Below are 26,864 nucleotides of genomic sequence, written 5' to 3' on the forward strand. Positions count from 1 at the left end.
ATGACACATTTTTTGCCTTTAAACACCACTACTTCTTACTGCCCCATTGTGTAAGTCAAACACCGTTATATGAGGTAAATCAATGGATATATTCCTAGGACCTAATTCGTTTTTTTAGCACCGAACCAAAATTCAGTTGTAGAATTCTCATTTAGAGTGCATCTATAATTCGGATCGAGGCAAGTCTTAGAATATAGCCCTAAGATATGCGCATAACGTCCACCCCCATTAGGACATCTATACTCAATGCCGAGTGAGTTAAAAGTACAACTTGTTTGCTCACGACTTTGCTTTGGTTTCATGTGAAGTGCATTGGTATCGTGCTGCAGAAAACTCTGACTACAACCTTCGCAATTATTCCCCTTAATGTCGAGATAATCGACTGTTATACAAGGATTAGTCTTAATATCAGAATAATACTTTTTGTAATCTAAGGGATTCATCATAGATAGACGCACTCTAAGGTAATCTCTGTAATCCACGCCATACGTTGCGTAGGAACAGGTTCCCCGCCAAAACGTGGAAAATAACCGCATGGATGACATAACGGATTTTGGCAGGCGAAACAGCTTCCAGTTCAGATCATGCTCATTCAGTGGTAAATCCGCGGATAATGACTTATACATTAACGGAGCCTCGTGGGCGACATCGAACGACTGAAAAAGTGTCCAAGCCATCTTGTCCTCGGAGTCGAAATCGCAAAAGATTTTATAAGATTTTCCGTCAGGGCCGACCACGCTGTATTCTCCAGACAACGGCTTCACTTGATCTGTCCAGTAATCCAAGCATGTTGTAGGATTCTCAATATTACACTGTCTTCCATAGTAACCATCCGCGCATTGACATTTGAATCTCCTTGTCTCGTCTTCAGAGCAGGATCCTCCGTTGAAGCACAGATCAGACGAGGGTAAACAACAAATAGGTTGTCGACTTTGCGATTCGAGGCATGTATTCTAAACAAGCATGGAATACAGCCATTAAAATGCAGACGGTGCATGCTTACCTGCTTTTCGCTCTACTGCTTCTGTTTCAGACGTCGGACTTTCATGTGCCGAACCTAATGAGCTAAAGTCTTTAATTGTTTGAGGTAATTTGGATTCGATTCGGCACAAAAAAAAAGGCGGAACGGGATTCATAAAGCTAAATTTCTTGCAGTGCCTATGATATTAATTTGCAACCTATAGATCTATTAATAATCATTTACATCATGAAAGTTAAAACGTCTGCCAGAATTCTTAATTCGAATGTTCGCCCCCCACAATCGTTTTATAACTTCATGTGGAATAACTTAGAAAGGTTTAAAATAGAAAAAGTAAAATAGAAAGGTTTATTATGTCTTTACCTGGGTTATAAAAATACTATTATAGGGGCCTACTGACAATTTTTTTCATTTTGATAAGTAAAACCAACAAAGCTTTGGAAATTTTGTTTCACTCGTAAACTAATTCGTTGCCTGACGGAAGCCTGAATTCATGCTATGCCGCTTGTCTAGACTGCGTGTCTAGGCTGTGTGTCTCAGTATTTCGTCAAAGTTAGTTTTTACAAAAAACATAGGCCTGTAGAGCCAAGATAGTCTCAGACACTGCACAACAACCTACCTTTGGAGTGGGAAATTCATAGTATCGACATCCAGGCTTGTGCACCAGAGGACTTCGCGTCAAATTTTGACTTCCAGAATTCAGGTGACAGGACATTTCACAAACGGAGAACGACAAACAGCGACAATCCAGCGAGCATTCAGCAAAACACTCCGTGGCACTTTCAACCGTCTTAATTTCAAACACACGGTCTTCCGGGAAAATTCTGTCCGCGATTCCATGCTCGACGCTAAAATCTACTCGCGTGCAGGAATTGCACAGTTGTTGGACTGTCCTTGAAGGATGTACGAGGACAAGGACAACTAGCACCGATAAAAAATCGACAAACAGCTCGCCCAACATTTAATTTACCTTCGACAAACTTGGACACTAGGAAATTTACTGCAGCTTTAGATTGCGTGATAATCTCTCCAAACACGAAAGTTTGGATAATGCTTCTGTATAGTTACATAACATTAGTTTATAAAGGCACGGTATATTCAAAGGCGGTTCGTAATGCAAACATATTTAGCCGCAATTTGATTGCAGGCAGAGTTATTAGAATTTAATTGGTCAGTCAGCGGTTTAATTTATACTACAGTATAAGCATATTTCTTTTTATAGCTTCCCGCATATTTGGTTGCCATGTAAAATAATTTGACCTGGGTCGTTTTATAATTAAACCGGTACCTCGATCAGTAGTTATAAAAAAATATTTTAAGCCCCAAAGAGAGGCCTGTGGAGGAGGCTATGTGCTATTATAGATTTGGCTGACCTAAAAACGTGTGAGCGATTCTAAATATATTTTATCTTTATGTCCAAAAATATTTGTTTTCTATGTCATATGAACACATATAAAAGAAAGTCCACATGGCACCAATTCAATTATTCAAAAATCCCCAATGTTTGGAAAATTTTTGGAAATTTCTCGAAGAACAAAATAAATGAGCGCCTGTGGGTATATAAACATAAAAATGGGGAAAAAGTAATTAAAACAGTGACACAATTACTAAAAACTGCAATTTGTTTTAAATCTATATATTTAAGGAGAAATCCACTAAATGAAAAAGCTTTAATAAATACTCCCACAGCGATACTTGGCGCGGCACGACTTTACAAACAATGTAATATTGAAATGTTAAAGTTCGGTGCCTTTTCAAGAAAAATTGCGGTGTTTATCGCTCCATATATGAGTCAGGTTAGTATACGTGTGTGGGGGGTATGTAAGTGAGCTGACAAACCGAACGTGCTTATGTCTCCGTGGGGGTAAAGAGAAAAGTATAACGCTTTGCCAAGATGGTGAAAGACGTGCTAATAGCTACTATAATAGTTTTTCCGCTAAGGTCTATTCTAGATAGACAGGGCTGTAACTAGATGCGATAATTGAGGTGGGGTGCATGTTTTTAATATGGCGGTGTTATACACTTGTTATCCTTGCAACTTGCAAAGCGGTTCTACTCCTGAGGGATCTAAATTTGAGAAATACGAATATTTCTTATTATCTGCTAACGATTTAATTCTTAGCATTTCGAACACTCTTTACGAATTAACATCCCTCAAAGTTATAATTGCATTGCAAGTTCCAAGGAACTAGCACTTGCATAGCACTTGCATAGTGCTACAGCGCCTTTTACTCCTCTGCCCGACGGGATTTTATTGTATGAGATGGCGCCTTCAAAAGAAATTTTATGAATACACGCCTGTCAAATTAACGCGCTAATTACGTCCTTGTCGATAAGCATGCCGCGGTAAAATTACCATATATACCGACAGCCTGCCATGGAAGGATTCGTTAAGGATTCGATGAAGCTTAATGATGAGAGTAAAATATAAATGCGCATGGCACCGCATGCGCTGGCTTGACGCAGTCACAAGGGACTTGCAGGAGTCCATAACGTACGAGGGGCCTATCGTGGCAGCAAAGGACAGGAAGGGGTGGCGTTCCTTTGTGATGGCGCTATGTGGGTGCGCCCACGACAGCAGGAAATAATAATAATAAATGCACATGGTGAATAATAATATGTTAAGACTTGAGTCTTAGGAGGAACGCATTGCCAAAATATCATAAAGGTGTATCAAAACATCTCAAAACCTGTTGTTAAAATTTAAATACCGTAGCATTAAGTCAACAGTACCGTAACAGGTGCACTACACTCGAGTAAAACATTAAAAGGGCCCAATATCCCCAAAACCTAATTTTAGTACAGGGTTCACCCCTGTCTGAGCCCTGAATCGTTACGCCACTGATACGCATAGTTAGTTATAGATGAACATGCGTGCGATGGCGAGTACAACTGGGGAATCGGGACGAGCCGCTGGGGCGAGATATTGTATATTTTATTAAGTCGGCATGTAGGTATTAGCGTTCATTTTGCCATTGTGAATTTATACGACAATAAGCTGTTAGTGGGAATTTCGGTCAGTTTCCATTTCTTTTATAATTATACCCAAACATTTTATTAAGTTACTCGTAATATCTACGACGAGATTTCCTACGACTTTATACCAAGCAATGCCTAGCATTTGACATCGTACTCAAATCAACCCCAAATCAAAATACAACTTCGTTGATAGATAAAATTACATAGTTTAAGTTAAACAAAAGAGTTAGCGTTAAATCTTTTAGAGTTAAATCTTTTACAATGGTAACCGAATTGTGTTATGCATTCAAATTTTAAACGCTAACATTTGTTTCAACTTAAAGTGGATCAAGTCGGTTAAAAAAATTCCTCAAATTTCGCATTTTTCGAATTTTTCTCATCAAAAACACTAGTTCATAATATTCATTTAATAATTTTTGCACAGCGAACCAAAATGCCGTTAGATATTCAGACAACAAAACATATTTCAAAATGTGTAGAAGTTCAAAATGTAAATTTCCATTATAAAAAAGTTTCCATTATATTTCTGTTATTGTAAGAAGTGATTATTAGCTAATCATGCGTAAAAAAGTCTTATTTCCTTTCTTTAAAACTATATTAAGGTTTGGAAAAGCATTATTTAAGAGTCCTAGTATATCGTTATAAAAAGCCATAAACTATTCCACACGCGCTACCTCCTCCGCAGGCCCTTTCGGGCAAATATTTTCAGAAATCGCCCGAAATGCTGCCTAGCGCCTGCGGAGGTGGTAGCCACACGCGTATACGTGAAATGTCTTTTTTCGAAATTTCACACCTTGGACGTTTCTTCATACAAAGGATTTTCCGAAATTGTTTCATCCAAAGGATTCCCAATAGATTCCTCATACAAAGGATTTCCAGTAAATTCTTCATGCGCAGGATTTCCAGTATATTCTCCGTACAAAGGATTCCCAGAAACAATAAATTCGTCAGCTGGCGTGTTTGTGGTATTGTCGCCTTTGCACTCACGTGAATCGTTCGTGTCTCTGAAAGGAACAGACAAACGTCCGCATTACACGATGACTTTTTTAACCCTGGTTCCCATTTAATCGTAATTGTCTTGTACAAGTCATGTTCACCGATTAGAAAATAGTACGGTTGTAAAATTGTCTATATTTCTGCATTCATACAAATTATTCTATATCATCAGCCACCTTGACATTGTAGGCCCTCAAGACTAAATGGAAACCAGGCATTACCGTATAACATTACCACCACTTGAGAATTAAGAGGTTAACCATTTTACCCTTCAACAATGGAGAAACTATATGCGGAACCCGCGAAAACCGTAGAAAAAAGCATCTAAGCGTGTCGTATCTCTGTTTCCAAAACAGTGGGGTGGAACTAATGTCTTTTTACGCCTAGATATGTATGATACGACACGTATGATCACGTGATCGAGAGGAAGCATGAAAATAATGTTAACGTTTCTAGTTTGAAACGTTTGGTTTTAGCCTGACTAAAAGTTTGTTTAGCATACTGTCTTTCTTTAGTGAAATTTTATATTGTGTGACCTTTTCTTTTAAAGATAAAAAATGACAATTCATTATGCTCAAAACATAAAATAGTTCACGCTTCATTCTCAAACGCAAATGGTAATAATGTATAGACTTACTATATATAATCAGATTTTGTTATAAAGATGTTAAGCTGGTTTAAGGCCTGCAATCTGGAGGGGACTGTGTTATGCAATCCCATGTACAAATTACGTTTGGGAAAAACGTAATCAGTCAATTTAATTTAATGAAGTCTTACTCTCGGCTCAATTTATTAGTCTCATGCAGTGGCAAACTTACTCAGAGTCGATTCCAAAGTTTTCCATCACTAGCGTGGTAAGTGTATTTTGTCTGTTCATACCACCACCAGGATCGGCCATTTTTGTCGTCATCTTTCGACGCCTCACCCTTAAGAAGAAAAAACGTCCAAAGTTAAACAAAAGAGTTTGTTCGTATGTTGTTTATACGACCACTTAAACTGTGTCTTAATTACATCCTAGTTCAGAACCGCTATAAATTTCTACACGTTTAGGTAGGTTAGAGTGAATTTGCAGGCATGAATGATATACCATCATCATGTATCATAGTACCTGATCATGACAATCACACCGAAAATAAGCAGGAAAGCGGCAATTACACCTCCAACGATGAACCAGATTTCGTTGTTATCCTCTGCTTTTGAATCCGATCTTCTCCCTTTTAAGAACAAACGAATATTTTGAGGGGTAAAATATTTTTCACTAGTGAATTGTGTATACCATCAAAACTTACAAATGCATATACCTTTTCAAACAGATCACCCACTATTAAAAGCAAAGCTACTTGTTTGCAATACTATCCCTTACAAAACTTTATTTTAACAGGACCGAGAATATACGCACAAATACTATAGCAATATAATTATATACATATATATATATATATATATATATATTATAATATATATATATATATATATATAATTTTTAACACTGTTCTTTTAATTTTTATGCTTTATCACACTCTTCGCATAAACTAGCTGTGGCTTTAATTTTGGAAGTATACGCTCTAATTTTGAAATCTTGATTGATTCCATTTCACTCACAATATCATGTTCCTTTCCAACTCCATAACAACAGTGTCACTTGCTCATACCCATTACATTCTTCTCCAGCCACCTTTCTTCTTTTCCTTTTTTTTATTTTTTTTCTCTTTTTTTCTTTTTGCCGCTCTTTCACTATTATGTTCCTGTTACTCTTTTTTCTCCTTTGAAGATGCATTTGCTTCCGAAATATTTGCAATTAATCATTTCAGGTGAGCCACCTCTGATCGATCTGCCATCTTTGAATAACAATACCACGTGTTCAACCATTCCAAGTTATGTTGACGAATTGCCGAAAAATTTCTCACGTTGAAGTTATACGCAAATTGGGCCGCATAATGGTGATTATCTATCTTTCTTACTCATTAGTAGGGTAAAATTTACCCTACTCAAGCTGTGAGTATCTTTAAATCAAATATTTGCGTATATAATATTCGCAAATACTAAATAATTGAGTAAGATTTCTTCATAGATTTTTTGCAGTGCATGATGTTTCGCGAAGTTTTCTGGAGCCAATAAAACTTCGTGTAACATTTCTATCCCGCAAGAAGATGAGTAGGGCTTTTGACCGCCACCAAAAACAAACGGACACAAAACGAATATGTGAATACGAATCCTGATTCCTGCATATGCATGTATTTAAAAATTACAAAATATAGGTATTTACCTTCATTCCTGCCACAGGAAGATTCGTTTTCACCTTCATCACAGAATATTGTGCAATTCTCACCATACCAACGCGAGTGGCAAATCTTCGAACCAGATGTTTCATTGCACGAATAATGACCAGAATCATCGTCTGTACTTTTACAGAATATTTCGCAGCTTTCTCCAAACCAGTTAGAACGACAAACTTTTCTTCCCGTTTTCTTATCGCAAGAGTAAGTGTCAGCATTCTCAGACTTTTCTATGCAGTTGACTGTACAGTCAGAACCATACCAATGTGGATGACATATTCTCTGCCCCGTTGTTTGAATGTTTGATTGCAATAATAATTTTCTATTTTAGTACAATTGCAGTTCTTTCCAAACCAATTTAAATGACAAATATATTCCCCGGTCGTTCTATTGCAAGAATACCTCTCCCCAGAATCGCTGTCCTCTTCACAATAGCTCGTACAATTATTCCCATACCAGTTTTTGTGACAGATTTTTAAACCTGTTGTTCTGTTGCAATCATAATGTCCGATAAAGTCATTGCTTGATTGCAAACAAAAAACACTACAATTTTCGCCGAACCAATTGGCAGAACAAATCTTGAAACCAGTATGTTTATCACAGACATAATGTCCAGACGAGTAATTTTGTTTTTTGCAATATCTAGTGCAGCTTGCTCCATACCAATGCTGATGACAAAGTTTCAATCCAGATGATTGATTGCAGAAAAAATGTCCAGTTGAATCATTCTTACCCTTACAAAATACTGAGCAGTTTATTCCATACCAATGTTCATGACAAATTTTTAACCCGTTCTCTTTTTTGCATGAGTAATGCCCACTCGTTTCATTTTGTTCCTTACAAAAATTTGTGCAATTGATTCCATACCAGTGAGCATTGCATATTTTCATACCGGAGGTTTTATTACAATGAAAATTTCCAGTTGAATCGTTTTGACTTCTACAGTACGTTGTGCAGTTACTTCCAAACCAATCTGGACGACAAACTCTTTCTCCGGTATTTACGTCACAATAGAAAGTCTGGATGTTTTCGATGCAATTCACGGTACAATTTTTTCCGTACCAATTTCTTAAGCACAGTTTATCTCCTCTTTTAGAGCAGTTATAGTGCCCTTGTTCATCATCATTCTGTGGTGAACAGAACTTTGTGCAATTTTTATCGACATCAAACCAACTAGAAAGACAGGTTTTTGTGCCACTTTCGTAGTCGCAGTGAAAGTGACCTTTGCTGTCGTTCCGGGACACACAATGCTCAGCGCAATCTGGTATTAAATAACCAGGGTTACAGTAGACTCTAACAGTGGTCCTGAGTGTTACGTACTTTCCTTTAAAGTACACTGTGTAAGCTTTGGCAGAGGATTGTGAATTGTAATTTGCTTTTGATGGGAGGGTTATTTTTCCATCGTAAATCAAATCATTTCTTGATGTATCATCATAATCCCATATTTTCAAAAACAAGCTTTGTCCAGGCTAAAAATGAATAACACAGATGAACAAACGTCAAATTTCGTTACTGTTAGAGCATCGCAATGACCTTTTCAACTGAGAACTTTATTATTTGACAACATCATTGTTTTCTATGAGAAGAGCACTTTATTTTTGTTTCAATGCGAAATCGCGAACGTTGAAACTTAAAGAGATGGTATTATATCGCTATATAAACCAAGCATAATCACCTTTTCGGGCTGTTCGCGTGATCCTGAAAATCGAGTTTCCGAGACGTGAGGAGACTTAGAGTGACTTTCAAAAAATTAGTGACGAGCGATCACTGTTCCTATTTTGATATGAACTTAGGGACTGGACCACCTGGAATCATGTGCTAAAAACGGTGGTAAAGTCTCTTAGGAAGTCAAGTTAACAGGTTGTGCACGACAGTTCATATATGTATGACAAGACATGATTATTACGGAAGACATGGAAAGTTTCCTGTCGTGCATGGAAGCGGTGGGTGAAGAATCGAACTTCCCATCATTATAATGTTAAATGCTTTTTATTCACGCTAATGCCTGGGCATCAACTTTAGAAACTAGATCTTCGTTACTATTGCAGTACTTATGTGAGTTTTCCCTTCTGAAGTTTAAGCTTGGTAGTAAAGACAATAGCATATAAGGGAAAACCAGTATAAGTGCTATATTATCAGCTTACGCCCCTGATCTAAGTATGTTTCGCCCACAAAAACACTTTCATGTAAATGCAAGGACAACAGAAAATTTAATAGCGAGCGACATGCACGAGTGCATGTTCTTTTGTCTTTGCATTCCTTGCAAGATTGTGGAAAATACCTTTCACTCTTCTTTTATACATGCACCTTGACCTTGTTATAGACTCACCTTCCAGGTGTCTTCAAAGGAAAACGTTATAGATTGGGAGGAAAAACTGATGTCTTTTCCACTTCGGCGTGGACTCAGTTCTTTCTTGGTCCCTTTGAAGGTGAACTCGAAGAAGGGATCACAATCATTTAAGCAAGTGAGTTCACAGCAGGAATTATCTTTTAATTTATTTCCTGGGTTTTCGTATCGCCTCAAATCTATCTTTAATTTTCCTGAGCAAGAAAATATCTATAAAAAGTTTTTAATATAATTTATTATACTTTGGTTGTTGAAAAATTATGGGAAGGCAATGAAATATCGCGCATCTAATGAATCCAATTTCATGGTTTAACCTCGTATAAATGTTATGAAGCGAATAACAAACTTTTCTGTCATTCTCGGAAATCGCCGATTTATTTTGCTTGAAAAATCGCATTTTTGTAAATACGCAAAATTACGAAAAATATCGCCAGGGTTGAAATTAATTAGTATCATAAATTTAATTTACTATATGTGCGATAAAAGAAATCCATAAACATAAGTGTTTTAATTATGATAAAACGCTCCATCACCTGTTTTAAATATTATTTAGAAAATATACTAATTTTCCATGGCTATATGCATTTTTCACACTGCAATATTTCGCGACCAAATTTGTGACACCAATTAAGTATGCCTTAACTTTAACAGGATATCTGCGTTGTGATTGGTGTTTAGTTAAATTAATCAGAATTTTTACAACACTTCCATGCATGTTTGCTTATAAATTTGCTCTTTGTTCGAGAGATTATTTCAGTCTGTTTTTGTAGCTATGATACGCTGAAGTGTAATGCTAAGAGTTCTCTGTATCTGGGGTGAAATACCACGACAAAAAACTCAAACAAATTTAATACAGTTTTAAAATGTACGGACTGTACAATTCCGTATATACGCGTAGAAATAATTGTAATATTATTATCTACCACCGAAAGTATCTCATCGGAACACAGCATATCAGCAGGAGAAGCTATGCGAAAATCATCACTGCGAAATAAAAAAAATAGTGTCCACTAATTTGCGGTAATAGCTTGAACGAGAAAATCAGGGAGATTGATGCGATGCGAACGTCTTAATTGCCGACATTTTCTCTCTGACCAAGGCCTTCTTGTTCCGGGTATTTTGCTCTCCCCTTTCTCGCCCACCTTGACCGAACTTCTCAATAACATCATGTCTAAACGCGTTGGTTGATGCATGCAGAGAAAATGAAAACAAGCGTTGCTTTTCAAAATTGTAGTAAAGTTTAGTTTAAAATTAAAATTTTACCAGAAAATTTACCTTGACCCACTCCGCTGGAGCGATCGCCTAATTCAATGGCCAGACAAGTCTATAGTAAATCTATGGTACACTCGGAAACGGGAAATACCTGACCGGCATGCAGATAATGAATAATAAATCCGGCAAGCTATTCAGTAGATTGCCGTTAATATTCGCTATTTTGTTGTATGAATAATTTATGTTTAAAGAATAAAGATATAACCGACAAGTCGACAAAAAATACAAATACAGATGTATAGATCGTATACTGAATGATCTCACAATATCCCGCGTGTAGTAAAAATCATTGCGACTTGTTACCTGAATACGTGAAACAAACAACAGTACAGCAAAAGCGATTGTTCCCCAGTTGTTCATATTGGAAACCACTTTTCAGTCACAGCAAAATCTTGGCATGTACTACTTCAATTTCAACTCAGTTTTAACAGCGAAACAAGCAAGTCTTGCACAATACAGCAATGTCAACTGATGATGAAATGTGCTGTCAGAATCATGTATTATAAACATCCACCGTCGCCGGTTTAGAAATAACTCTCTGGTATTATATAGCAAAACAAGATCTATAGACTAAATCCATTTACGCCAATATTGTACTTTGTAATTTAAACAAAATAAAAGCTATTTTCTTATCAATTCCCTACCATACAAACATGGTGGGTTTGATACTTTGATACCTTCGGTATATGTAAAATGACACCAGTATAGATTAACGTACATTTCGCAACAGGATGTCTACAAGTGCCGAACACACTCCCACACATATTAGATCACAGTTGAGACATAACATCAGTAAGAGTTGACTTGTAGCGAGTCTAAAATTGTGAATATCACACAAATGTACTTCTCTCTACAGAATTTCCCACTGCTTGGAAAGATTTTGTCTGGCGAGTGTTTATTTAGTGATTATATAACTTCCCGTCAATGACAGTCTGAAATAGCATCATTCGGTAAAACAGCGCCGGTAAAATATCGGTGGAAGTACAGTGGAGAATCTCGGTCTACATGTGGAAGTTTCGCACATGAACTACAGTTTTTAATCTAAATCTTGAGCTAAAGAACCGTGAACTAAGCCAGTACTAAAACAGGTTTAGGTCATAGCTATAAGACCATTTACCTAATTACCTAATAGACTAAATGACTTAGCGCTTGGGTCAAGTGTCATTACCGTCGCTATGTCAAGCAGAACCTCTCGTCGATGGTAACATGGATAACACGGAGTCGGAGTTCCGGAGCCGGAGTTTCGGAGCCGGAGTCCCGGAGTCAAAATTACGGAGTCTGACGTTATAATATTGGAAAACACGGAGTCAAAAATTATGGAAAACACAGAGTCTGTTAAAAATATGGAAAACACGGATATAAATGTTTGGAAATTATCCTTAAACATAAATAATATTCCTCAATTTAAATGGGAGGATATTGTTAGTTAGCTACAACAATAATTCTATGACTTTGAGCAAGAGGCATTATAGCTATAATCTTTTGTTATTGCGTGTTCTTTCTTTTATACTATTACTGTGGTATAAAAAATTAGTATAGAATTATGAGCGATCCTTCATTTATGAATATATGTGTAATTTACGTTGACTCCGTGTTTTCCAAACATTTATACTCCGTGTTTTCCATGTTTTTGGCAGACTCCGTGTTTTCCAATATTAGCTATTACGTCAGACTCCGTAATTTTGACTCCGGCTCCGAAACTCCGGCTCCGGAACTCCGGCTCCGAAATTCCGGCTCCGAAACTCCGGCTCCGAAACTCCGGCTCTGAAACTCCGGCTCCGAAACTCCGGCTCGGAAACTCCGACTCCGTGTTATCCAAGTTGTTATGTGGCAACGTTGACTCAAAGCTAGATATTTATTTCACCCGCTCCTCGTGTTGCAAAATAAAGTCATCCTATTGGCTGAACATTCCCGGCCTGACAGCTCAACATTGCTTCCGATTGGACGAGCATAGTAGTTTGAATAATATGATTAATTATTTCCTTTCATTTCTAATGTCCATGCATGCTCAGGAGAAGAGAATTAATCATATTATTTAAATTACTATGAACGTCCAATCAGAAGCGTTGTTGAGCTGTCAGGTCGGGAGTGTTCATCCAATAGGATGACTTTATTTTGCAGTCACGAGGAGCGGGTGAAATGAATATGGGCTTTTGATTCCCGTTCGAGACATCAGTTCAACGCTGGTCTTCGAAGAATAAAAATGAGTCTCTTCCATGCCAAGAAAATTTCAACAGAAATTGCTATCAGATTGCTATCGTCTTCAGCAGAAGAGAATTTTAATACAAGTTTACCATCTCTGACAGGCTGTCGTTGGTGTAATACCAGGTAATATGCCTTTTCCTTTGCGTTCTTTATCTGCTTGTTTCATCGTGAGCTTTTGGGCTTGAGGTTCCACGTATCTTTAGTTCACGTCTTGTAATGCCTCTCTCGTGTTGTGTTCAGCTTCAAATACAAACTTGTATAGCATTAACGTAGCTTTTATTCTTTTCATGCAGAATTTTGGCGTATTAAAGCGAAGTTAAACGATGAAATTTGTGAACAAGAGATTGACGACCGATGAATTGTGGCTAAACTGGCTCAAGATAACTCGCCTTTGAAGAGAAAGCAAGTCTAGGCTTTTTCTGGGGAATATTGATGATATGAGAAAGGTAATATACGTCAAATCTTACCGTTGAGCCGCTAACCTTCCCTCTAACCTCACGCAAATTACATTTGACTGAGTTCTAAAGACCTAAGCAGTGAACTAATGATGCCTTTTATTCTTCCAGGTAGAGTTTAAGAGTTTAAAACCTGAATAAAGTGAAGTGGGCAAAAAGTCCGTTACCGTAGCTGAAATTGCCCGAGACGACTCGCATTTAACTCAAGATAACTCGCCTTTGAAGAGAAAGCACGTCTACGCATTTTCTTGGGACTTGTTGATGATATGAGAAAGGTAATATACGCTAAATCGTATGTGAGCCGCTAAACTTTGCTCCGCAATCGCAAGCAATTTTTTTGAATTGAGTTATAAAGACCAAACCAGTAAACTAACATTGCCTTTTGTTCTTCCAGGTGGAGTTTAAAAGCTAAAACCAAACCGAATATAGAAATGAGCTTGGAAAGAAAACCCATAGCTGAAATTCGCCGAGATGGCTCGCATTTAAAGAGACGGCAAGTCCAAAGCTGCTCTTAAACACTTGTTGCTGAAATGAACAGGTAATTTGGGGGTTATTTTATTCAAAATAGGATGGGAAAACTTAACGCTTGATCAGGCATCACGCGTTCTCTCAACTGAATAATCACACCGCAAGTTTTCTCCCGATATTTAAGCTCCCTTTATCGAAGGTAAATCCTTAAAATCGCTGTCTATAACAAGCATTCTTTTGGTTTTATTGCAGGTAGCGGTTTAGCGGGTCAAGCCATTTGATTGATTTGAAACAGCGACAAAACCTGTTCATAACAAAACGTGAGTATTAAGCAATTGAACATTTTTAGATAAATCGAACAATGGGGAGTCTATGCATGATTCAGGTCAAGAAAAACAACGGCAGCATGATAATTTAATATGAATAATGGCAAGGAAATACTTGAAATCCCAGGGAGGTTTTATATTATAGATGTTGTTTTGGGTCTGTTTACAATCCCGATTCTACGCGTGTTTCTTCTTAATAAAAAATGTAGTTTGCTTATTTCCTTAATCTTATTTCAGGTTGATGGGCTTTGTTGAGCTATTACCGACAAGCCAAATCGACGGCAAATCTACGTCTAAATAAGTATGCAATCTCGACGGCAAATCTACGTCTAATGTAGGCAACTTCGACGGCAAATCAACGCCTAATGTAGGCAACCTCGACGGCAAATCTACGCCTAATGTAGGCAACCTCGACGGATAATCTACGCCTAATGTAGGCAACCTCGACGGCAAATCTACGCCTACTGTAGGCAACCTCGACGGCACTCTACGCCTAATGTAGGCAACCTCGACGGCACTCTACGCCTAATGTAGGCAACCTCGACGGCACTCTACGCCTAATGTAGGCAACCTCGACGGCACTCTACGCCTAATGTAGGCAACCTCAACGGCACTCTACGCCTAATGTAGGCAACCTCGACGGCACTCTACGCCTAATGTAGGCAACCTCGACGGCACTCTACGCCTAATGTAGGCAACCTCCACGGCAAATCTACGCCTAATGTAGGCCAACTCGACGCCTAATATACGCCAAAAACTACGCCAAATCGACGCCAAAAAGCAACGTTCAGCGATGCCCGGGCATCGTTACAGGTTAGAGTAGCCTGGTGGTCAAAAAATGTGCATGCAGGGGTTAGTCTGTGCATGATTAACTTAACGAAGTTAACTAATTTAGTTAACGAACTTAAGTTAAATAAAGTTTTACGTTCAGTTAACTAAGTTCTGGCCACCAGGAACATAGCTAATGCATGATGCATGTGAGCAAACGTTTCTTAAATTCGGTTAAATATTTGAATCGGTTTTGCGCGCTTAGGACTGCTCGCTTGTGCTTAGGGCTGCGCTAAGGTTTAGGTTGATAATGTGCCTGTTAAAACTAAAAACATATAATTTATCATGTTATATGCATATTTCACATAAGAATGGCTAAAAGCCATGCACACTACACAAACCATAGCCACAAATGGCAGACATAATCCCATAGGTTCTTTCTTCTACTTCTTATTTCTGTCTTGTCCTGATTGAAATCATCTCAGTCGGCTCTTGAAATCCGGTCAATTGCGGCTTTCGGAATTAACATTGTAAAGTGATAACTATAGGGTCACTATTCGGTCTGGTTGTAAAATTATTTGTATATGTAAATACGTTTTTGATTTCTCAGCAAACATTGTAAATATACGATTATATCTTGCCTTACTATATTTTGTAATTGAACATATAATATTGTGTAGGTATTTATGAAAAAAACATGATTTATATCAAACTATAGGAACAGATACAAAACATCATTCACTATACCTCATGATCTTGTAGCGGCACATAAAATACACACGCACACGAGTAAATACATTAATGCAAACCATGGCCTATATAATGGCTTCTAGTTTATATCTCTCTTATCTCTTGCATTCACGTAAGGCTACAGACTACAGTTAATATTCAAGCCAGAAACATTGATTTTACGGCATGTCTTATACTGTCTTGCTATTCTGAAATACATGAATTTATGCAATCAAAGTTAACACACACATGCTCTCAATGAATGAATTTGAATTTACTTGAAGAAAATAAGGAATGGGTGGGGGGGGGTGCATGCTGTTATCTTGAAACGATATATGCCTTATTTCTACTATAGTTATAGAAATCAATTACGAGACAAACATTGGCAGTGGCATTGTAACTTTATTATTTTTCCAAGGTCTCTGTGAGATTTCCAATCATTTAGCTTCGTCGAGCAGTGCTTATGAAAAGTAAGGCGCCACTTTTTGTCTGTACTGTTTGATTTTGCTATTTGGTTCGAAGTGTTAGGAGGTATCTTGGGATATCTAATAACGTTGCAGTGTTATTTTCATTTCTGTTTCTATAAGAGCAGCTTGCTTTGGCTTTATGCCTTAGCTCTAAAAGTTTTTAAACTAGATTTTCAAAGAAAAAAATGTACTCATGTGGCTGCTTCTATAAGAGCAGCTTGCTTTGGCTATATGCTTTGGCTTTGAAAGTATTAGTCCAGTTTCTCTGAGAAAAAATTGTACTCTTGGTGCTGTTTCTATAAGGGCAGCTTGCTTTGGGAATATCCCTTGCATGGTTCAAAAAATGTTAACTGAATTTTTTCAAAAAAAAAATATTTACACTTGATGCTGCACTTGGTTTCGACAGTTTGTTGCTTTGGCTATATGCCTCAGCCTCAAAAATATAAAGTCAATTTCTTGTGGTATTTTTTCCAAACCTTGTTTCTACAAGGGTAGCATGCTCTGGCTATATGCCTCCGCTCTGAAATGTGCAATGAAGTTTTGAAGGACAATTGTGTATGTCTTCATGCTGTTTCCGCTATAAGGGCTCATTTACTTACATTTAAGGGTTACTTTTAAGTTAACTCGATCCTTGAAATATGTGTGCGCAGCTCGACAGCTTAAAACGAAACTATTAGGAACACTGCCTATGATTTGTCAGCAAAATAATTTTAGTTTTTGGACGAACGTAACTTGAATCTAAGCGCTCTGAACTCAGACATTTTTATGTATTACTATATTAGTTCATCGATCTCATAAGCTTTATTCAGCTCTCTACCAGAGTTAGTGGGTTATAAGTCTATAATAGAACAAAAAAACACATGATAACTTAGACACTTACTCACATTAATGCATGTTTCACTGATCAGTCTTAAACATTACTCAAACACGATAGCACACTGTAAAGACATGAACAATTTATACTATAAAAGTATGCCAAATTAACATTTAACCTGCACTGTTCTATAAATTTAAATGTCAAGATCTTAAACGCACCTACTTTGTAACCGGTTTTAGATATAATAGTTTAATGTCTTCGCACATTAATGATGTACTATGTAAAGAAAACACACACGCTTTGTAATACATGGTTAGTGAAGTATTAATAAAAATAGGACCAAAATTGTCCGTCTCCTCTCTCTTGATTTCAATATCTTAATTCACACACACTTTGTTGTAATACATGACTTTGTTTTAATAAAATCTCAAACTTGTGTACTTTGTGTTTAATTCCGGCTTTCGGTGAGGGTTTTTCTCCAGGCACTCTGGTTTCCCTCGTAAAAAACAGTGTCCGTGTGTTCGGAGCCGTGTTTACGGTTGGTTTTCCATACGAAAATTAAACTTTTCACGAGTAAAATTGCATGCAGCTAAACATTTCAGTTGACAATTTATATCCGCGTAATTGGTATGACTCGTTATACTCGATAAAAAGTTTAGAATATTTTCGCAACCCAGTAGACTTTAATGTTTGACTTAAACGCCCTCAGAATAGAAAACATAATGGTCTAATGGAGCTGACTTGTACACACGGTTACTGGGTTCAATTCCCGGAACACTGTTCTTTGTCGCGATGAACTTCATGTTCTTCAATTAAAGCATGCAAATCTTCGTCTTTAGACTGTGATTTCACTGGACGATTTGTTGATGAGCACTTTACTGATTTTGAAAGACGTGATACAGCCAAATTGAAATGCAATACTTCCTCATCCTGGTGCTTATAAAAGAACGACCACATTCGCCAGATACGTGACTTTAAACGTGGAATATGTGTTCTTCAAGACTTCAAGATGTTCTCTTAATCACCACCTCATCCGTATCATTTTGCTAATTCTCAAGATTAAGACGAGATAGTTGAATATCAATGAGAACGAAGAGACAATCCGATTGGCTATGAAGTGATGTTCTCTTAATCACCACCTCATCCGTATCATTTGGCTAATTCTCAAGATTAAGACGAGATAGTTGAATATCAATGCGAACGAAGAGACAATCCGATTGGCTATGAAGTGATGTTCTCTTAATACCACCTCATCCGTATCATTTGGCTAATTCTCAAGATTAAGACGAGATAGTTGAATATCAATGAGAACGAAGAGACAATCCGATTGGCTATGAAGCGATGCTGAAGATTCCTTAGAGATAAAAGAATGTGAGCTTGTTAAATCCTTACCTTACCTCCTGCACCTACTGTTAAGGGGGCTTCCTTCTAAAACCAGCGCCTGATGCACTGAGATTACATTTCAACTTTGTTAAATAAATATTCTTTTTAGTCCGTTTTGTCAGATCAAATTTTGTCTTTATTTATGTTGTGAACTATGACCGCAGGAAAACTGGACGGTAATTATGATTATTTAAACTGATGATATTTGTACTGGTATATGGCATCTTATTTTCTTATCTTCACGATCTCTGTTGCTGCCATGCTACTCTTCCTGGACGAAATCTGTCATGCAGCCCAAGTTAATTCCGACGATTTTTAGGATATCATGGTACAATAACACAGACCTTTCAACACAATTAACATGCAGTGTTTTATTAGTGTAAGATAAGTTCGAGACGTGAGAAGTGTTTGTGGACATAGTATAAGAGTGTCGTAAACTCGCCTCTAAATCAGTATTTACAACACTCACAAATCTCAATTCAAAACACAAAATCTCAAATTCTCTCTCTCCTCTCCAAAATGTACAACCTCATGCTTTTTTTACCGACACTTCCCTTCCTCTATTGGCATGCACGTCATAATAATGTAATAAATTAACAATCTCCTTCAAAGTCAATCTCCATCAAAGAGCGTGGTTTAATTCACTACTACGTATGGTAACACCGGAATCCTTGAGGCTCGTGATAAGGTGGTTGCACTATTGTCTGTTGCCTCAAAGATTATAACGTCTCAAAACGGATGTCGTTTGATTTTGTAAATAGACTGTGAAAAAACCTGTTGGAAATACTCAATCAGTCGCTAGTTGATTGTCGATGGATGTTAAGTACATTGTCTTGAATTGAAAAACTAAGTTTGATAATGGCCATGAATTTAATAAAAAGTAATGCAGGAATATGAATTTAGCAAAAAAATTTGAATTAGCTACAGTTTGTCAAAAAGTAATAAATGATGAAAAGTGCCTTTTCATTTAGTCGAAAGGTAATCTGATTTCCTGTTTCAAGTCTTGCCTGCCTCGAGCCCCGTGGCCATTGTAGTGTAGATATAGATTACTATCGACCTAATGAGGATTTTTATCAACTATATGACAATGCTTTCTGACAATTTTCAGATGTGCGATCATTATTTATCAATACTTCAGTATTCGAACTTATTCTTTTCTAATAGTTTAATGTGAGATTCCGTCCGTCTCATCTTTTAGGTAATGAAGTAAGTGAACAGAGTAAGTTCCGTACTTCGTTACATCTCCTTTAATACCTCAAAGTTAAACACCCGCAAACGAACAACTTGATCAAATTTGCCGATGATATAACATGCAGTGAGCGTCCCTGTCACATCATCTGGCGATTCAGCTTTAGACGAGGTAACCAACATTTAGAGTTGGGCTGAGAATAATAGAATGACACTTAATCTTAAAAAAACGTGGGAATTGTTATTGTGCAATCGCTCTCTCGCTACGCCTCCCCTGCCTATTAATGGTTACGACGCAAAAAGTGGCTTAAGTTATTTGCTGTCACCTTCCAAGAAAACCCACGCTGTTGGGATAAGCAGGTAGATGGCCTACTGTCACTGGCTGGAAGTAGAATTTATATCCTGAGAGTTTGTAAGTTTTATGGATATTCACCAAGCGAGCTCACTAAATTGTTTGACTCTTTAATTCTGTCATTATTCCACTATGGAATTGAAGTATGGGGATCTGCATTGCAAGGAAAATATATTGAAAGAATTAACAAGTTCTTCAATCGGGCATTCCGATATGGATACACTCAAAATAAATATTCCTTAGCCAAAAAGATTGAGGAAAAAGATCGGTCAACGACCGAAAAACTTATCCTTAAACATAAATAATATTCCTCAATTTAAATGGGAGGATATTGTAGACAAAGAGGAAATTGGATGTGACAGTTTTGGTGTGATTTAAGGTGATATAAGGACACGTAATTTAGTTTGAGCAAGGAGGCATTATAGCTATAATCTTTTGTTATTGTGTATTCTTTCTTTTATACTATTACTGTGGTATAAAAAATTAGTATAGACTTATGAGCGATCCTTCATTTATGAATATATGTATAATTTACGTTGACTCCGTGTTTTCCAAACATTTATACTCCGTGTTTTCCATGTTTTTGGCAGACTACGTGTTTTCCATAATTTGTGTGAAGGTAGCAATTCTCTAATGTTCATGTAGAACTATTAAATTATTACTAAATCATCCGTAAGTAATTTGAATGTTTGCATTTGACGAAATTATTATTCTATTCAGGGTTTAGGTGGGATTTTTTTCTAAGCACATAATATAGTTGTTTCTTAGGGGTATTTATCCCCGCGTTTAATTGTCAACAGAAAAATAAGTGGAAAGACTACAACCTAAATTCCAGTCCTAAGTTAATGACTGGTAGTTGTTTTCAACATCTCTATTCTTCTTCAGATCGGTGTACGTCGAGTACTCGTCATTTGCACCCTGGTTTATCGCAGCATTCACTCTCAACGACTGGTAATTGTCTTCTGTGTTCATTTTTGTAAGATCAAGTCCTTCGTAAGTCAAGTCATCTTCAGATGGTGGAGCGTCTGTGCTTTTGACTTTACGACGCAAACATGAGACGATTTTAGAAAGGAAAATTCCAAAGATAATTCCAGATATCAGAGACACGACAATGATATACCACTGAGTTCCACCATTACATTCTTGAGATATCCTCTCTAAAATATTGAAATTTAAAGAACTGTTTCAAGCCCATATATTAACGTGGATGTCAAGTCCGTCTGTAAACAAATGGTTTGTTTAAAAATACGATGTGAAATCTAACAATTTAGGTTCATTATTGTTCTAAATGAATAGGAACTATAGTGCTATAGTGCTTAATATGTTTAGAGAAGTTCAAAAAATTCGAAATTTAGACAATTTTTACATCAGATGAACTGACATTGTTATGAGCAGACCCGTTAGGCCGAGCTGCTTCCACTTTAATCTTTAAGTTCAAAAAACGAGAGGTTTCCCGTTTTCCCCTTGGGTTTCCCCCTCCCGTCATTCCCACTATTGCCTGATTTTTGAACCTATAACGTGTGTTCTACCGCGGTTGTTGTTCATATATAACGTGTTTTTCACTGTACTATGCAAGAAAACTACGTTTTAAACATTTAACATAGCCCTATCAAAAATCGGTACTTTTTCCCCCCAAAATGCAATGCATTATGACATTAAACTAGTTCAAAATTACAAAACTAACTATTCTTTTTATCACTTTTTTGCTAGGGGATTGAGCGCAGTTACGAGAATTTTGCCCGGGCCACCCAAAATTCCTTGTGCGCGGCTCAATTCTATCGCATTTTACAAGATCCTGCGCACGTATGCTCAATATGAGTATATTCACCTTCGTTAATCCTACATGACGTTTGATCGCTCTCCTCCGTGCAGAATTCTGTGCAATTCTCACCATACCAACGCGAGTGGCAAATCTTCTGACCAGATGTTTCATTGCAAAAATAATGACCAGAATCATCGTTTCTACTTTTACAAAATACCTCGCAGTTATCTCGAAACCAGTTAGAACGACAGATTTTTCTCCCCGTTTTCTTATCGCATAAGTAAGTGTCAGCATTCCCAGAATTTTCTATGCAGTTAACTGAACAGTCAGATCCGTACCAATGTGGATGACATATTTTTTGTCCCGTTGTATGATTGCAATAATAATTAACAGTTTCAGTGCAATTGCATTTTTTTCCAAACCAATTCAAATGGCAAATATGTTCCCCGTTCGTTTTATTGCAGGAATACCTCCCCTCCAAATCGCTGTCTTTACAATAGCTCGTACAATTATCCCCATACCAGTTTCTGTGACAGATCTTTAAACCGGTTGTTCTGTTGCAATCATAATGTCCGATAAAGTCATTGCTTGATTGCAAACAAAAAATACTACAATTTTCGCGGAACCAATTGGCAGAACAAATCTTGAAGCCAGTTTGTTTATCACAGACATAATGTCCGGGCGAATCATTCTGTTCTTTGCAATATCTCGCGCAGTTTGCTCCATACCAATGTTGATGACAAATTTGTAAACCAGACGATTCATTACAGAAATAGTGTCCACTTGAATCATTTTTACCCTTACAAAATACTGAGCAATTCATTCCGTACCAATCTTCATGACAAATTTTCAAACCAGACGATTCATTACAGAAATAGTGTCCATGGGAATCATATTTATCCTTACAGAATACTGAGCAATTTTTTGCAAACCAATGTTCATGACAAATTTTCAAACCAGACGATTCATTACAAAAATAGTGTCCATGGGAATCATTTTTACTCTTACAAAATACTGAGCAATTTATTCCATACCAATGTTCATGACAAATTTTCAAACCAGACGATTTATTACAAAAATAGTGTCCATGGGAATCATTTTTACCCTTACAAAATACTGAGCAATTTATTCCATACCAATGTTCATGACAAATTTTCAAACCAGACGATTTATTACAAAAATAGTGTCCATTTGAATCATTTTTACCCTTACAAAATACTGAGCAATTTATTCCATACCAATCTTCATGACAAATTTTCAAACCAGACGATTCATTACAGAAATAGTGTCCATAGGAATCATTTTTACCCTTACAAAATACTGAGCAATTTATTCCATGCCATCCTGGCTGACAAATTTTTTGCCCGTTCTCTATACTACATGAGTAATGTCCACTCGTGTCATTTTGTTCTTTGCAATAATTTGTGCAATTGATTCCATACCAGTGAGCATTGCAGATTTTCATACCAGATGTTTTATTGCAATGAAACATTCCATTTGAATCATTTTGACTGATACAGTACGTTGTACAGTTGCTTCCAAACCAATCTGGACGACAAATCCTTTTTCCGGTATTCACGTCACAATAGAAAGTCTGGTTGTTTTCGATGCACTTCACGGTGCAACTTTCCCCGTACCAATTTCTAAAGCACAGTTTATCTCCTGTTTTCGAGCAGCTATAGTGCCCTTGTTCGTCAACATTTTGGGGTGAACAGAACTTCGTGCAATTTTTATCCATATCAAACCAATTAGGAAGACATATTTTCTCGCCATTTTTATAGTCACAATGGAAATGGCCTTTACTATCGTTCCGGGACACACAATGCTCTGCGCAATCTGGTATGAGATAATCAGAGTCGCAGTAGATGCTGACAGTGGTCCTGAGTGTTACGTACTTTCCTTGAAAGTACAGTGTGTAAGCTTTGGGAGAGAATTTTGAATTGTAATTTGCCTTTGATGAGAGGGTTATTGTTCCGTTGTAAATTATGTCATTTGAATTTGGTGTTAAAGCATCTTCATCCCATATTTCCAACGACAAGCTTTGTGCAGGCTAAAACGAATAACAGAAAAAAAGATCGAATCACGCGCTAAAAACGATAGTACATATAAGGTATGATTTCCATTTTAATCGCTGCGAAAGTTATTAATAAGTTATCGGATCGAGTGGCCAGGAAAGAATGATATACGCTAGGCGTCGCTACGATACGGTTGTAGTGGAAACAGCCCTAAAAGCTCTCACAGACCATAGCATAGACTTGTCGCAACAACTAACTCGCAAGCTCGCTGCGGGTTATGTCGTCCAATCATAATGTTTTACAGTTTATTTTAATTATATGCAAAGATTCGAGTTATTCGTATTATCATATAATCTTATACTGTCTTTCCACCTCTTGCAGGATTGTGGATAATACCTTGCATTCCACTTTTATACACATTGTAATATGTTTACCTTCCACGCGTCAAAGGAGAACGTTGTAAATTGCGAGGAAAAAGTTATGTCTTTTCCACTTTGACCTGGTTTAATTTCCTTCTTGGTCCCTTTGAAGGTGAATTCGAAGAAGGGATCACAATCACGGCAAATAGGGTCACAGCAGAAACCATCTGATAATCTATTGCTCGGGTTTTCATATCGCCTCAAATCTATCCTTAATTTTCCTGAGCAAGAAAGTATCTATAAAAGAGTTGTAATATAATTCTATTATCTCCGGCCTCGGGGAGCTTAAAATGTATAAGGAGCCATTGCAAAAATCTGGTATTTAATGAATCCTTATTCGTTACAACTCTGATAGAGCTCAGCCGTCTTCAGCGCTTACTAACGTGTGGGTTTAAAGAGTCGACTTGTAGCAAGTCTAACTCCGATACTGAGGGACTGTTCACATGAGCCCGGTTACCGAGATTTAACGAAGCATAAAATGGACTTTGAGGTATTGAAATGAGGAAATAACGTGTTTCTGGTAGTCGTGTGATCATCGTAACAATAGCATGTGATTCTTCTATTTCAAAAAGACTTATTTCAATACCTCAAAGTGGGCTCGTGTGAACTGGGCTCATGGGAACAGCCTCTGATTGACTTTCGTCATGTATGTTTAAACTTTTAGGCTGTTTACATGATGAGAATGCGTAAATCCTATATTCGGAGACCGGAGTGCCGTGGTCCGTATATTCCGTATCTCGACAAGTATCCCTAATATCTCACGTACGCAGTTCAGCCATATAGGATAAACAGATTATTGACATCGCTTGTTCGGTCTGTACTGCCTGAAATATCAAAACGAGGCTTTTTCGCTGATATTTCACAGTATACAGACTCGCGCTCGATCATATAGCTGTATATACCTAGCTATAATATGCCTCGGATTTGCGATCACGCGCGACAAACACAAAGTCATTATAAACCATCTTGCCGACATTTCCACTCTGGTCATTATTGCCTCGGGAATTTCACCCTCCCCTTTCGCCGACCTTGACCGAGCTTAATTCTTAAACATCATGTCTAAACGCGTCAAATGTTGCATTAACAGAAAATGAAACAGAATGTTGCATGAACAGAGAAATGAGAGAATGGACAGAGAATGTTAGTATAGGTCTGCATTGTTTAAAATTTGATTCTATTACTCAAAAACTTACTTTAGTTACTTAACTTGGCTGACTTAGGCGACTATGATTATAGCGATCTAACTTAGGCGATGGCCAGCCAAGTGTAAAACAAGTATAGAGATTAAAGTCGCGGGTATTGATTTCTGATCAGCGAATAACGCATTACGAATCTAGCCGTATTATATCATATATTATTATATGAATTTATATTTGAAGTATGACAGACGGTAAATACAATGCATGCATGTATACATAGTATACTAGTATACATATAAAATCCAGTATAAAAATCAATACAAACTTTACCTGAATACGGGAAGCAAACACCAATATGGAAACGATTGTTCCCCAGTTGTTCATATTAATAACCATTTCAGTCCCACAATAATCTTAGCATGTACTACACCTTTACCGGCGAAGCAAGCAAGTCCTGGCCTAACAACATTCAGTGTGAACAGACGATGAATTCAGTCAAAACCATATATTGACTATTCTAATATGCAGCCAGTATCAAAAGTATTAAATCTTAGTACAAAATCAAAATACTCAAATCTTCTTTATACTTGGCGAATCTCAATCAAAATTTCAATTTTAATTTCAATATTCAAACGTACCATACAAACATAGTTTTATTGATCATGGCGTTCTGTGCGTTGCATATGCAAATTGACTCCAGGAAAGATTAAGTGCATTTCCCAGAAGAATGTCTTCATATGACATGTATCACATTACAATTGATATGTAGCTATATGCCTTTATAGATGGAGTCATGAGGCATCTAGATTGTTTTTGCGAATTACACAAATATTCTCTCTTCATCAAGAATTTTCCACTGCTTGGAAAGGTTTTTCTCGGTTAAATACTTCGCTAATAACTGAGGTCTTTCTGAAACAATGATCCGATCATCCAAAAACTATTGGCTTGCGCATCTGGGGCCGGTTGTATGAAAGCCGGATAGCGCAATCCACCGGATAGTGATTTTTTCAATCGCTTTAAAATCGCCCGTTGTTGGGTATAACTTTGATTAACACTTAGTATTCCTAAAGTGAGGGTCCTCTTTAACCAATGTTGGCTACAAAGCTGAAATTTTATAGCTATTCAAGCATTTTTAGAAGGGTTGAAAAAATCACTATCCGGTGGATAGCGCTATCCGGCTTTCATACAACCGGCCCCTGGTATGCATACCTGGCGCTTATATATGCCTACTGAAACGAAAGCGTAATGAAAGCGCTCGTGATACGATCACCCGTAATGTATATAGTGGTATTGCCATATTACCGATGATTTAATTAAAAGGGTTTTCCGTTGATTCCATGCAATTATTATTGAAAAACGTAAGAAACTCCCCGGATGGTCACTCATTTGAAAAGATTGGAAAAACTTTGTCTCTTATGACATACGCAAAGACTAAGGGCCTGTTTATTGCCATATAAACACTCCATCCCGCTTAGCCGGGATGATTCGCGATTAACATACATTAGGAGCATGTGTATATATT

At 37.2% G+C, this 26,864-nt stretch overlaps 4 protein-coding genes across 4 annotated transcripts; all 4 read right to left on the reverse strand.

Annotated features, from left to right (window-relative positions):
* Positions 1-101: 101 nt before the first annotated feature.
* On the reverse strand, positions 102-1,876 carry LOC114516577. Its single transcript, XM_028536103.1, has 2 exons — positions 1,599-1,876; positions 102-953 (listed from the first exon to the last, which is right to left on the reverse strand). Exons 1-2 carry the CDS (start codon positions 1,692-1,694, stop codon positions 102-104), a joined length of 948 nt encoding a protein of 315 aa, XP_028391904.1. The 5' UTR covers positions 1,695-1,876.
* Positions 1,877-4,486: 2,610 nt separating this feature from the next.
* Positions 4,487-8,800, reverse strand: LOC114516578 (protein draper-like). The gene is made up of 6 exons (XM_028536104.1): positions 8,780-8,800; positions 7,633-8,699; positions 7,221-7,552; positions 6,063-6,168; positions 5,773-5,880; positions 4,487-4,962 (listed from the first exon to the last, which is right to left on the reverse strand). Exons 1-6 carry the CDS (start codon positions 8,798-8,800, stop codon positions 4,746-4,748), a joined length of 1,851 nt encoding a protein of 616 aa, XP_028391905.1. The 3' UTR covers positions 4,487-4,745.
* A 195-nt stretch (positions 8,801-8,995) lies between these two features.
* On the reverse strand, positions 8,996-11,510 carry LOC114516688. The gene is made up of 3 exons (XM_028536232.1): positions 11,153-11,510; positions 9,560-9,787; positions 8,996-9,048 (listed from the first exon to the last, which is right to left on the reverse strand). Exons 1-3 carry the CDS (start codon positions 11,207-11,209, stop codon positions 9,004-9,006), a joined length of 330 nt encoding a protein of 109 aa, XP_028392033.1. The 5' UTR covers positions 11,210-11,510; the 3' UTR covers positions 8,996-9,003.
* Positions 11,511-20,449: 8,939 nt separating this feature from the next.
* On the reverse strand, positions 20,450-25,750 carry LOC114516579 (multiple epidermal growth factor-like domains protein 10). Its single transcript, XM_028536106.1, has 4 exons — positions 25,673-25,750; positions 24,219-24,440; positions 21,836-23,819; positions 20,450-21,164 (listed from the first exon to the last, which is right to left on the reverse strand). The coding sequence occupies exons 1-4, from the start codon at positions 25,736-25,738 to the stop codon at positions 20,845-20,847; spliced, it is 2,592 nt and encodes an 863-aa protein (XP_028391907.1). The 5' UTR covers positions 25,739-25,750; the 3' UTR covers positions 20,450-20,844.
* Positions 25,751-26,864: the final 1,114 nt, after the last annotated feature.

Source organism: Dendronephthya gigantea, unplaced genomic scaffold (assembly GCF_004324835.1).
Source record: "Dendronephthya gigantea isolate DGI-Jeju-01 unplaced genomic scaffold, DenGig_1.0 000006F, whole genome shotgun sequence".
Taxonomy (NCBI): Eukaryota; Metazoa; Cnidaria; class Anthozoa; order Malacalcyonacea; family Nephtheidae; genus Dendronephthya; species Dendronephthya gigantea.